Source organism: Mugil cephalus, chromosome 16, assembly GCF_022458985.1.
Source record: "Mugil cephalus isolate CIBA_MC_2020 chromosome 16, CIBA_Mcephalus_1.1, whole genome shotgun sequence".
In the NCBI taxonomy this organism is placed as follows: domain Eukaryota; kingdom Metazoa; phylum Chordata; class Actinopteri; order Mugiliformes; family Mugilidae; genus Mugil; species Mugil cephalus.
The window spans coordinates 20,881,689-20,894,967 of record NC_061785.1 but is presented as its reverse complement, the minus strand read 5'-3'; the positions used below and the strand labels follow the sequence as shown (position 1 = coordinate 20,894,967).

General features: G+C 44.8%; 1 protein-coding gene across 11 annotated transcripts in view; it reads left to right on the top strand.

Annotated features, from left to right (window-relative positions):
* myocd (myocardin) overlaps nucleotides 1–13,279 on the top strand; it is a 127,122-nt gene that overhangs the window by 90,536 nt on the left and 23,307 nt on the right. For 6 of the 11 annotated variants that reach the window (XM_047608264.1, XM_047608263.1, XM_047608260.1 and 3 more), the window contains exon 1: nucleotides 9,847–10,376. The exons of the other annotated variants lie outside the window; for them this stretch is intronic. Coding sequence is in view for 4 of the 6 variants with exons in the window: in XM_047608263.1 (XP_047464219.1) it covers nucleotides 10,322–10,376 (55 nt within the window). In the remaining 2 variants the exon portion in view is untranslated. Of the gene's footprint in view, nucleotides 1–9,846; nucleotides 10,377–13,279 lie in introns of those variants that run through there. 11 annotated transcript variants of the gene reach the window in all.

Genomic DNA, 13,279 nt, shown 5'->3' with positions numbered 1-13,279 from the left:
GTCCAGGCCACACCAGGCTACCTCCAGGGCATGAAAATGACCATAACCAATGAAGTAAAGGCAATAGTTTTCCACAGCTCCCAATCCTATTAACTCAGTCAACAGCATGGGCTTCCTTTCAACCTATTACCTTCAAACACGACGCTTTTCAGACCCACAGAGCCTGGAAAGGTGTGATGGGGTTAACACACACAAAGCACAGAGATAGGAAAAAAGACATCTAAAAACACACGTGTAGCCCCTTCCAGAACCCTAGAACAACATTTGATCATGACCCACTGAGGGTCCCTAGGGTGTTAAAAGCAAGCAGGACCATGTAGCTGTTGGTGCCCCTTTGTTGTTTCAGCTTTGGGAATCGGGCAAGGAAGAAAGAAAGGTTTGTCCAACGGAATTACCTATCACAGGAAAAATAATACGAAAGGCGACGTACCGAATCAATGGGTCAGCGTGACGATAGCATAATTTCTTACTGACAAGGCGCATAAGTCAGGCTTCTCAACATCCCCCAGAGTGGAGATAGCACATGCAGCCTTGTGTTTGGTTTGAACGCCGAATGGCAGAAAATGTCACTCCTGATGAATGCTTCACGGTGCTGATAAGACGGACGCACACACATATGACAAACGTGCACACGCAGGCAAGCAGACACACACAGACATGGTCCTATAAATAGGCCTTTGGTCCTGGAGGGTCAAGTGGAGTCCAGCCCCGCAGATACCAGCTCTGTGCCTAGGGATCAGTCTGTGGCCCGTGGCGACCCCTCTCTGTCTGCTCTCTGTCTGTCATCCAGCACAAATGCTCTTCCCAGATCAGATTGACCAAACAGCTGGACTTCAGTCATTGGGGTTTTTATTCAGTGACGTAAGTCTGACCTGGTATCAGCGTCTGGAGCAGCGTGTTTTACTCGATGTCAGTGGGGGATGGAGGGGTTGCGGGGAGGACGTCGGCATGGGGTCATACCAACAAAAACATGGCTCTGCAAAGAATGCACTGGCTGACAGGCCATTTCAGCCAGGCCAATTGAGAAGAGCTGGAGCGGCTCGGTAGCTCCATATAGCTAAATATTTGCGCTAGTGTGTCTTTTCTTCATGTCCTCTGTGAGTTTTAGTAATGATGCTGTGGTGGGTCTACATCACTGTTACTCGGAGTAAAATTTGTGATGGAAATGTAGATCAGGTATGTCATTAGTTTTCACTGTTTGAACCCAAAAGGTGGGGATTGATGGGCCTACCACACCAAGACAGGTGGCGTTGTACACAAGTGCCTTTCAGTGCTGGAAATTCAATGATCCATCCCCAAACATATGTCATTTAGCTCAATATTTTGCATGGTTCCTATATATATATTAATTGTTTAATCCCCATCTAGTCCTGTTGCAATTGGATGTGAAATAATAATTACTTATTTTGATTACTGTAGGTTGGTTTCTACGGTGGCTGTTGGGTGCAAATGAAGGAAACTAACTTTGAAACCCTTTATTGATCACTCAAGGACTCATGGATTCTTCCCCTACATTTGACCCATGCATTCGTGCAACAGCAGTGTGTGCGCTCATAGCAGTGGGCCTCCATGAGCGGGGCTGAAGCCTTGCTGCAGACACCTGAGCCACGGACATACGGGGGATGTGAACCTGTGACCTTACGGATCCCACAGCTCCCCCTGCTGTGTATGAACACAAAAAATACTTAAACCGACCACAGTGGAAAAGGTCTTTCTCCAACACCACATTTTTATTTTGCAGCTCATTACTTAGTTTTGCTTTCTGTATTTGCGGTGTATCTGTGTCGTTGACGTCCGTCTATTTGCATGTGTTTTCTCAAGAGCTCAAGTGCATTGAGCTCTCAGCACAGCGTGAACTGCCTATCTGGAAAGATTTGAGGCAGCGTTTGTGTACGATGTGACAGCGCAGCATAACAGAACCTATCAACTTAACAAATTCTTTGCTTGGCAGGTTTCTCTTCATAACTCCATCAAGCATGACGGAAGACATTTGCTTGGCATAGACGCCAGTTGCTCTTGATGGGCCTTTCATCGGGCCCGTTAGTCACGGACGCACACATTAACAACAACAAAGCAGACTTTGAGTTATTAAATTTTTGATAGTGAAGTTTCAGGAATACCGCGTAAAGCCAGCGCATAGCCCTCAGTAATAGGCAGGAGTTAAGAGTTAAGCTGAAGCCTCTCAGTCATACACCCCTCCTCACCCCCGTCCATGCTGCCGTGGCCACCAGCCAGCACCTGCAGACTACAGCGGAGGCAAAGCCTATTGCCGAAATCTAAACAACCACAAAAACACAAAACAGTACCCCGACCCTGCTCTGTGTTTTTGTTTTTTACGTGATGTGGAGACAATCTATCTCCCCTCACACTCTTGTTGTCCTTTAGGATTCCATTCAGATTGGTTGCAGCGCCGACGTCTCTCAAGCATGTTGACATTTGCAACCCGGCGGCAGACATGCGCCGCTCGGACCCCGCGGGGGCCCGACGAGAGAACACGGAGTGAAGGTGACCGAGCCACGGACCAGATAAAGATGGAGAGAGAGCAGGAAGGAGGGACGGGAGGGGAGACAGGAGGGGAGGCTGCTGGCTCGGGCTCGTCTGTCTGTCACTTCTGGTTTGGATTCGGCTCGTTCCCACTGGAACTTCTTCATTACAAGAAGGCGGAGGGGAAACGCTGAACCTGAGTCCGTGTCTGGCTCCCTCCACGTGTTATGCTGTTTCCCACCCCGCTTCACCTCTTTTTCTCCTCTCACAATATATTTCTGTCTCCTCCAATCTCATTCTTACTCCTTGCTCCTTTTGCTCTTTCCGCACTCCATTTGCGTTCCGCAATCTCCACTTTTTTTCTGCCGTCTTTTGTTTTTAGCCGGCCACTTTGTGTCGTGAGAAACCCCTCCGTTTTCTGATAAGGCTGATTGGAAGCTGATAAAGGACTGAATCACTCTCAAGTTTCTTAGTTAGCTTATCCAGCTGCCATTTTAACCTCATATTACCCCACTGGCTTTCTTTTTTATTTTTTTTTTATTTTTCTGTGGAACAAGATGATGAATGATAGTTTACAAAACATAACCTTAAGCTTGTTTTAATTCTGGTGCAAAATTAAAAAAGAACAGACTGGGACATATGCAGTACATGTGCTAATCACGACCGCGGCTATTTTAGTGCAAAAAAAATACACAAAGTAATGAATTTCGCCAATGAACCCTCTATGTCCCTTTCCAGTACTCTTTTGGCGTGTCCACATGATGTTTAGCAAGCTGCGGAAGAGCAGAAATGTTCTTCCTGGAAAGCAGTGGCTTTGTCCTTGCTATTCTGCCATGTACACCACGACTGTTCAGTGCTCTTTTGATGGGGGATTCATGAAAATGAACAGAGAGGTTACCTTGGGTTCCTTTAGGACCTTTCAGACTACTGTGTCTTGCTTCTGGAGTGATCTTTGCCGGTGGACCACTCCTGTGAAGGGTAACGGGCGTCTTAAATCTCCTCCACTTGTTCGCAATTTGACCAAGAATTTGTGTATTCCGAACTCTTTAGAGAAGTTTTGTAACATTTTCCAGCCTGATGAATAACAAGAAGTCTTTTACTGAGGTTCTCAGAAAGCTCTATTGTCCGTGCCATCATACACTTGCCACAAACACATGTGAAGATTGGACTGAGACAAATCCCTGATTTTTTTTTTTTTTTTTTTTTTTAACTAAACAGGTCTCTGAGCAACACCTGAGTCTAATTACGATATTTAGAAACACTTCTAAACAGAAGGATTCTAATTTGGCCTTCAGGTTGACTTGTAATCCTAGAGCTGCACTTAACTGGCTCCTCACAGATATGTAATATTGGCTCATTTCCTGAAGAAACACAATACACAATACAAAAGTATTATATTTGAGTTTCATTTGTTTGATTAGGTTACATTTGTCCACTTTTGAGATTTGTGTGAAAATACACTGGTGTATTAGGGTTAGGATAAGTCATTTTTATGCATAAATGTAGAAACAACTAAAGGAAACAAAAGCCTTTAAGTGGCACTTTACACTGTAAGCCAGTTAAGCAATTATAGCTTATACTGGAACAACTATAAAGTCAGTCTCTCCAGTACTAGACTTTCAGATCTTTCAGATGCACCTTGACTGGTTATTTAAATGTCCATGTTTACCTGAGAGCTAACCAACACACAGACAGCAGACAAAGGAGAGCTGCTATCGGAGACAGAGCAGCACGACAGCCCTCACACTGACATGTCGCAGCTGCTGCTGGGGCCACAGACGCCGCCACGTCCAGCCCCAGCCCCTTAACACACACACACACTCAGACCCCCCATTCGTATCCTGTGCACACTCCTGACCCGACAACCTCATCTTTTGCCGACTCTTATCTTCCATCTTCCTCTTCTTCCAGTGGGATCACTTTGCCTCCTCCCACCCTTCCACACGGCATCAAGCATGTATCCACACCCATCCTTTCATTCTAGTACATTAACAGTTTCTCCTCAAACACATACACAGACCACACACTAGCTTTCTCACCATGTTCATCACCAGAAACCAGCCTTTACTCCTGCTGTCATCCGAGTGTCAGTCACATGCAAAAGCACAACCTAGTATGCACCACAACTTTTATATAAGATTGACATTATTCTGTATTTGTTATTGTCAACAACTTCAATGGCATGATCAGCCTTACCATTAAAATACTGAACTGAAATTCAAACCAAGAATCAGTGTATTCTATGAACAAATTGTGTCTTTGTATACAGCCTCCCACATAATAAAAGTATGTTTTAACGTCACCACTTCAAGGTACCCACATAAACGTATGAAAGCAGAGATCCTACTGATTACAACGATATCTGTCTCTTCACTGTGCGACAAAAACTCAGAGAGGTAGAAGCCAAAGAGTCGCGGAAATAACATTTGCAAAATCATAAAGTATGTCTTACTTGGGCTGTTTTGTGATTAAAAGTTATATTACAGCTCCAAAAAACACTGCTGATGGCTTCTCCTATGACTCTGTCAGTTTGAAATGAATCTTTGGGTTTATTTCGCTCTGGATCGTCATTGGTGGTTGCTACGGTAAATTTGGGCATGGCTTTCGATTCTCTTGACTCTGACTGGTCGATAGAGGTGTAATCATTAAAATCGACCAATTTGTTGTTGAAATATTCTCTTGTGAGTTTCACTGAAGGCCTCCTTTTACGCATGATCTGGGTGAGTAAAAAAAATTGTATTTGTTTTTTATACTGCTACCCGAGGAAGGTCAAATGGCACATTTGGTGACAAAAAGGCACAAATGGTGGTTCCGCCTGGACATAAATGGGCTAAAACAAAATTATTCATGTTCACCTTTTTACTATCTTCTTTTGCACAGTTACTCATCAGATTTTACATTACTAATTCTTATTTGAATTGGGCTTCGATCCCATATACCAGGGGTGGTTTTCACTCTAAATGATGTGTGTTTTTTTTTTTTTTTTTACACAAGAACAGAAATGTATTACAGTTATTTATTTATTTGTTTTTTTGAAATTCTCTGACACAGTAACATGTATCTCTACTCTACACTTTTGTAGAAATCTCACAGGTGTTTGTATCATGGGTGACCAAAACCTTAATTATTCATACAGCCCTTACAGTTGTGAAAATGTAACCCATTTATTTTGCGTACGTCATTTTCGCGCAGGAGGCAGAAAAATAGGCCTCGAGACAAAGACTGAGGAAGGTGTATTCGGCTGGTGCAAACAGTTCAGATAATCAAGTTACGAGAAATCACATTCAATGCATTTAATCTTGAGGTCAGGGGGCATTTAGAGACCAAGGGTGGTCAAGGCAGGTGATGCTGCCTTGCTCCTGCTTTTGCAAAGCAATTTCAAGACTTGTATGTGCCACCCATGGTCGACAAGAAGGGAGGGGAGGGATGAAGAAGTTAAAGAAGTTAAAAGTTTTTAGATATCCTCTGACATCCTGTAGTACAGCAGCTGCTGCGTGCTCTACGTGTGATCTTCACAGCGTCTAGCATATGTTCCTCTCATAGTACATGGGCAGTGCATTCCAGTACACTTCCTCCTGTGACACTCTGTCTGGCAAATGACTGAGGGACAACTGGATTCCACGGATGGCATTTGAGCTGAGATATTCGAGGCATTTAAAATACGTGACAGCTCCTATCAGCAGCAAGGGTTCCTACCACTGATTCATCATTTACTGGAACTGACGGCCACGGCAGTGTGATCATCTGGTCGACAAAAAAAGAGAAGAGACAGTGTTTGTAATTTCCTTGCTGAGTCTGGGCTTCATTTTTATGATATTTAGCGCAGTTTGGTCATTTTAGCGAGTCACATCTGCGTTATCTAAAACACTAGAAATCACACAAAACACTAACAGTCAATTTTTGATCTAGATGTCTGCACAGTTGGCCAATAAACACGTTTCACTTGGAATGTGGCTTTTTAACGTGGTCTGGGCGAGGACATTTGAGTTGTTGCATCAGAGAAGGACTGTTTTGAAATATACATCATACTCCAGACAGAAGGCGGCCTGACCATCACTGGACACTGCACGCTTGTTGTATATGATATACAAAGCGTCCAGTCATATCTGTCTGATTGTTATCTGATGTCTTTTTATTACACATTCAGACAGACACACATGTGCGGCTCCAGACAGTTCAGATGAGTCTTGTCACGTCCGTTGACATAGGGCCCAATTAAAGGGGAGGATTAAGCCAGGGCTGGGTGACCTCCTCAGGAATCTGTCCGAGACACTGTGTGTACACTGTCAAACCCTCTGACAGACCTTCCCTTTAAGCGCTTTCACCTGCTAATTAAGACATAACACTGTTGTGTGTGCCCGCTCCTGCTCACCGCGCACACAAGACAAATGTAACGGCGAACGTCAGGGAGAGATTTGCAGCCCGGGGAGCTTCTATGTAAATATTTGACTTGACTATTGTATGGGTTTTTTTGGAGCTCGCTCCGGCGCACGTCAGCGCACGGGCTAACAGCGAACAGATAGGCCGTATCATTTGTTACGTTAAATTATTGCATGTTTTGGTGTGCGCATCTCGCTGCTGCTGTGCAGAGGATCCTCTACAGCAAAAGCCGAGCAGTGTTTATGGTGCGAGGAGATTAAAATGGATAGCGGCAGGGCAGAGGCAGTGAGCTGTTGCTGGACAAAGCTCTTTGTGACTGATTAGCAGTCTGTTGCTGTAGTTTAACACAGTGTGGAGAAAAGACTCGTAGCAGACACACACTTTTCTTTTTCTGTATTTGTATTTAGTAAACTGAGAAGTGGCAGGCGGGAAATATGGGCAGAGATGCGTCTATAAATAGAAATATACTAATTAGAAAGGATCAAACAGAGACAAAAGGAGCCGTGAAGAAACAAAACAGTATGTGAGAAATGTATTGGAACAAAAGAATCAGACAATTTCCTCCTTTAGCAAGGAAGTTAACCTTTGTCTTTAAATCTAGATTCACTTTTATCCAAAACCACACTTTTTTTTAATCCACTTTCACTTCAGGTTTTGCTGTCCATAGCTCGTTTACACTCACCAGCTAGCTGTTAAGTTGCTGGACAGCCTGCCTGGTGTATGGTGGGATTATGTTGGGTTACTAAAAATAGCTGCCTGCTGCTGATACACAGTAGATGGGCTAATGTGGGTGGTGAGTCTGAACCAAAACAATGAGCTGAAAGGCGATAAAACATTAAGTAGGGCTGCGGGGGAAACAGCAGAAAGGAGGCAATTTTCTGAGGGTTTGCCACTTCAATAAACGCCAGTAATTCACAGTGTTATTTGTTTTGATCAATCTTTAAGTATCCGTATTAAGCACACAAAAGAAGAGCAGAGGATATGGAAATGACTATGAAGATATTACGTGGCATGCTTTTCATGTGAGCTTGTCACCTTTTAGATTATTATTAGCTTGTTTTTTTATCTTAAAACATGGGGATGTCCGCAACCATTAGGGGGTCCACGGAGCTACTGCAGGGGGGCCTTTCAGTCAGCATAGAGTAGGCCCCGCCCCTATTGCTGCTGAGCCAATCACAAGGCCACATATTACACACTGACTCTGTCAGGTTCCCTGCAATTGACCATTTGAAATAAAAATAAAATAAAATAAATGAATATATTGAAACCTGAGTAGTATTGTAATAGCTTAATATTGAATGCAACATGATAATAATAATAATGTATATTCCTAAATAGGACTATGGAGTTAATATAGAACACATATAAAGGGTACAGGGTCCCTATCTAATCTCTCCATGAGTTTTTCGGGTCCTTGGCCTGAAAAACGTTGAAGCCCCCTGTCCTAAACCAGTATGATTTCTTTCATCTGCCCTTTGTTCAGTGTCAGCACTGGAGGCCAGACTGCTCCAGGCACATGTTAGACTGTATTTCACTGCTCAGCCTCCGCACATTCCCAGCTGTAATCACTGAACCCTTCTAATCTGGGGTTTTAGTGAGACAGTAGCTCTCTGGAACCACGGACATCTTTGACACCTGCTGTGTAACACAAGCAAGGACATGTAAATGACATTAGTACAGCGTCTTAATATTTCACACTTTGTCTCTTGGTTTCGTTCCACGCGTCACATTCTGTATATCAGACCGAAGAATGAACAGCAGCAGAGAAATCCTGGCCGTGTCCAGCTGACGTCCTGCGTTGACAGACGTATAGGGGGCACTGTGAGGCGCAGGAGCTACAGTTGGCTAATGCTGCCCTCAGAGGAGCGCAGGCTCCAACTCTGACAAATGTGTATCTGGTATGTGGGAGCTGGAGGACTTAGGATCATACTGCTGCTGTCATACACTGCCTGCTCCTCAGCTGGGCTGACTGAACCCAACCGATCACAAAAGATGAAAGACAGTGGCTATGTGATGTAGGAAAATGTCTCTAAAATGCCACTAGATTTTATTTAGAGGTCATTTATGGAATGCTGTGACTCGTATGTTCTGTGAATGTCACTCTGGTTACTTTGAACTCATATCGTATTTATAATATATTGACCGTTAAATAATTTATGCTAGTATTTTCATGTTTGATTCCCTTGCCCAGGCGATGTTGATGTATGAGAATCTATGAGAAGTGCTTGGTATTGTTGGAAAATCTTAACTTTTGCGCTAACATGCAGTGTCCAGTGATGGTCGTTTTGCTGCATATTTACACATTGAAGAAAGTTATTTTTCAGTTCTTTTTTGTTTTGTATCCTCTTGCATCCAATATTCACTTTTCGTCCCTCCGATGGCTGCTGGGAAATATCCAGATCTGTCAAATGCTCCATAATGTTCAGTTGTAGGTTGCTAATACGGCCTGTCTGCACTTTAGTGCTGCGTAGGTTGTGCTCAGTGGGTTTATCTGAGCTGCTGGAGGCATCGTAGATTAAAAATATATACATGTGACCAAAGCATTGAAGCCGTGAACCATGACACCATAGTTTTGTCTCTACAAGTGGCCCTTGTCATATGTAGAGATACTGCTTTATGAAGGTTTTTACTAGTGCAGCTTTAAATTAAAGCTACTATTTGCCCAAATAAACACAGTCTTAAATTGGAAGGTAATTTGGGAATAACTACAAAAAGCAGCGACTTTTGATTTTGTAACATAAGTTGATCGTGATGCGTTTAGGTCTGTGTGTGCTGCTGCATTCATGGAACAAGTTCGGTAACTTGTCGAAACTTGTTGCCATTCTGACTCCTCTCTCCCTCTTGGCTGCACTGCTGCTCCATTATCTGCCTGCGAGTCTCGATCTTGATCTGTCTGACTCTCCCTCCCTCTCTCTCCTCTCTAATGACGGTGAGCGGGGCTGATAGGCAGATATATTTACACTGGTGGCAAGGGAGGAAGAAGTCATCAGCCAAACCCTGTCCTGCCTCCGGGCCGGGGCAGGCGGGGCTTGGAGGAAACCCTGGCCCGGTTAGCTCCTCCTCCTAGCGGGGCATATCTCTGCGCTGTCCCTGGCCCCTGCTCAGAGCTCTCAGCTAGATGGGACCAAAGCCTCAGCGGGCCCACAGACTCACACACGCTCCCTCATCAGCTGCTGGGGAAGAGAGAAGCAGAGAGGAGCAGCGGACGGAGTAGACGGGTTCTGTCTGTGTGCACGCTGGCTGAGAGACACACAGAGAAGCCAGAGAGTGTGCGTTTTGTTTTTTTTTCTCCAACTACTCTTCTTGTAGAGCTGTTGATGAGGCAGGCTGGGTCATCTCCAACTCATCTCAGTCTGGGCTCCAGAGGTGGCCGGCAGGGTCGAAGCGCGTGCTGCTTCTTGAGTGTGCGCCACTTTATTTTGCAACTTTTGAACACTGGAACTGTACTGTAAGCATTATGACTCTTCTGGGCTCCGAACACTCCATACTGATACGAAGCAAGTTTAGATCAGGTAAGTCCAGCGATGGCTGACACGTACCCTCTCTGTTGTCTGTGCATGCACCACTCAGTTTGTTAGAGGACACTTTCTGCGCGCAGCTGTGATCGTTCTCCAGGGAGCTGCAAACAGTTCCCCTGCCAACTTTGGCATTTATGGAGCAACCCCGCGTGCACAGTGCCGTTGGTCTGTCTTCGCCGATGAGTTGTGTCGACGCTCGCAATGTGCTCCTCGGTAACAGCGGCCAAGTGACAGGTGTGTGTAATATACTGCTGGCATGTGATGCCACGAGGAATACCAGAGGGAGGTCAGACAACAACAATCCCGCCTGTCACAGCGCGATGGATTCACGGCCGGGCGTTTGGTTTGATGTTCGCCCTCCTCCTCCTCCTCATAAATGCATGGACATGTGAGGCGGATGTCTCGGGCAGGTCAGTGCACTTGTTCTGTGCCAGCCACTAACCTGCTGCTGCTGAGGGAAACCAGCCCGACTCTCCCGTTCTCTGGCTCTGATAAATGGAAGATTAGACGCTGGGGAGGGGTCAGAGGTTATCTTACTTTGGGTGCGTTGGAAGATGATGGTGCATGTGTGTGTGTGTGTGTGTTTGGGCATATCAAAGAGGGAGGAAGGGTACGTGCTGCACCGCTCACTTAAACCCACCTTAACGTGCATCAGATGTTGGAGCTTTATATCCATCTATCTCCTTAACATACTATCTTCTTTTATTCCATCACTGTCATTTTCTCATTCAAACACACACACACACACAGTGTTAGAGTCTTTATTTTGAAAGTACACACTGTGATCCCGGGCATGTGTGTTTGCCCGGTGCAGCGTGTGTAGTCTGACCAACACTGCCACCTCCCTGAGGAAAATGTAACTGATGGTGGCAGCAACAACAGTAAAGTTTGATATACGTGAAGGCCCCTGAAAGCGGCGTCCCACACTGCCGTGAATGTACAAACCTCTGGCTACAGCGGCTCCGGTTCTCACTTCCAGCTTCCCAGTGAGCTGTAATTGCGTTCCAGCCTAAATGATGCTTTTCCTCTGAGTTGTTTAGAGCTCACCAGCGGGGTGGGAAATGACCCTTGGTGCTTCGGGAAACACGAGAGGGTGGATTTGTTGCGTTCAAAAGCAGCAGGAGGCTTTCGCGGAGGTGGCTCAGGGTCTATGTTGCTCTAACCCGTGTACTCTAGCTGCTTAATACAGCACAGATGTAGAGATACTGTCTTTCTAGTAAAGTGTGTTTGATGGTACAGTCAGAGGGATTAATGCCGGGCGATGCAGGTTACAACCAAACTGACTGCTTGACTTAAATCATGAGCGCATGAGTGAAATATTGTGCGTAAGCGAAGTAAAATTGTCCGTAAATCTCTCTGTGATAACCGCTGATGACAAGGGGGGGGAGTCTGAGACGATCTGGCTGTCTAAGATTTACTGTTTTCTTTAAGCTGCAGCAGCTCGGGTTACGTTCAGCACCCTGTGAAAACCAGCGACTGTCGCTCTATTTGGTGGTTTTTGTAGAACACTATCAAAGCCATGGGAACTGCTGCTGCATGGCTGAAGCTAAAAGGAACGATAAAGATCTCCTTTAAGTGCTCCCCATGGACGGTAGAAGGTTTTCTGTGTGCGTGTGTGTGGGTGTGTGCGTCGCTGACCGGTTCTCATAGCGATTTGATTAATGGCTCAAGTGGCTGCGGCCCGTGCTCTGAAGCTCGCTGCCATTACGTAACAGCTTGACCGAGGTGTCAGATATTAGTCAAATTAATACCACAGGGTGTCAAGCATATGTCACTTAGTGGATCACCTGTTTCATTTCAGCTGCCACACCCAGACCAGAAGTAGTTTGCCCTCAAAGACCTAAACTAAAGAAGATTCACACCTGTGAATAAATGTGATATTTGTGATTTGTTTGCTGTCACTTTCTTCATGCAATATTGGGAGTTCCTATAGTTAAAGACGTTAAAGATGTCCTGTTTGAATTCATAATTCATGAGTGCGATAAGTCTCCACGATCTGCCTGACGTAATAGTTACCGTTAAAGCAAAATGGAGAAAACTAAAAACTGTCATCTGTACACTACTGTAAGAATTGTTTTGGATATTGTTGCAGGAGATAGTCAAAATCAATCTAGTGACATGACTTACCGTAAGACGTCAGCATAGCTGGTCACTCAGTGGCTGCAGCAGAAACACTCACCTCCAGACTAGCAATATGCGTTTGATGGAATTTTAGAAAACAGTTTGTGAGAGCAGAATAAAAATCTACTCCAGTATTCTGTCTGGTTCTCCATATGTTTCTGACAAGGATGGTAATAAGTTATAATATGAGAGACTAACCCGAGACAGCCTCCGCTGACAATGAATAGCGCTCTGGCAACACATTAAAAAAAGCACTTACCTGTGTTTTTTTTTCTCCGCTTCTTCGACACAAATCCGCATCTCCCCACTATCCCTCTGTTGACTATAAGTCAGTGTCAATGGAGCCGCCCCAGAAACTGTCCCTTAATGGGGGAGTCTTGGCTCTCCTGAATGCAGGCTCTGGCTCACATTCACAGAACTGACTCTAAACTGTCCAAGACCACGGGAATAAAATATGTGAGTTCTGTTTTAAGGTGGCTTTTCACTTTATGCAGAGGTATTAGACTAAAATAAACCTAATACTTCATTCGGGGATACCTGTTTATTAGAAGTTATACAGACATGCTCATACATCTGTCGCGAACACATTCCTGCTTGCGCAGAGGGAAAGTTCAGGAGAATTCTACCAGTATCTTAAGCTAAGTTGTTGGAGTTTAAGTGTAAAGGAGCGGTGTTATTATTACCCTGTTTCTTTTTCATGTGGTGGCTGTGAATGTGTGACTCACAGGAGGACAATAAATCAGAATATCACTCTGCTGGCCTGTGTAATTATCGCC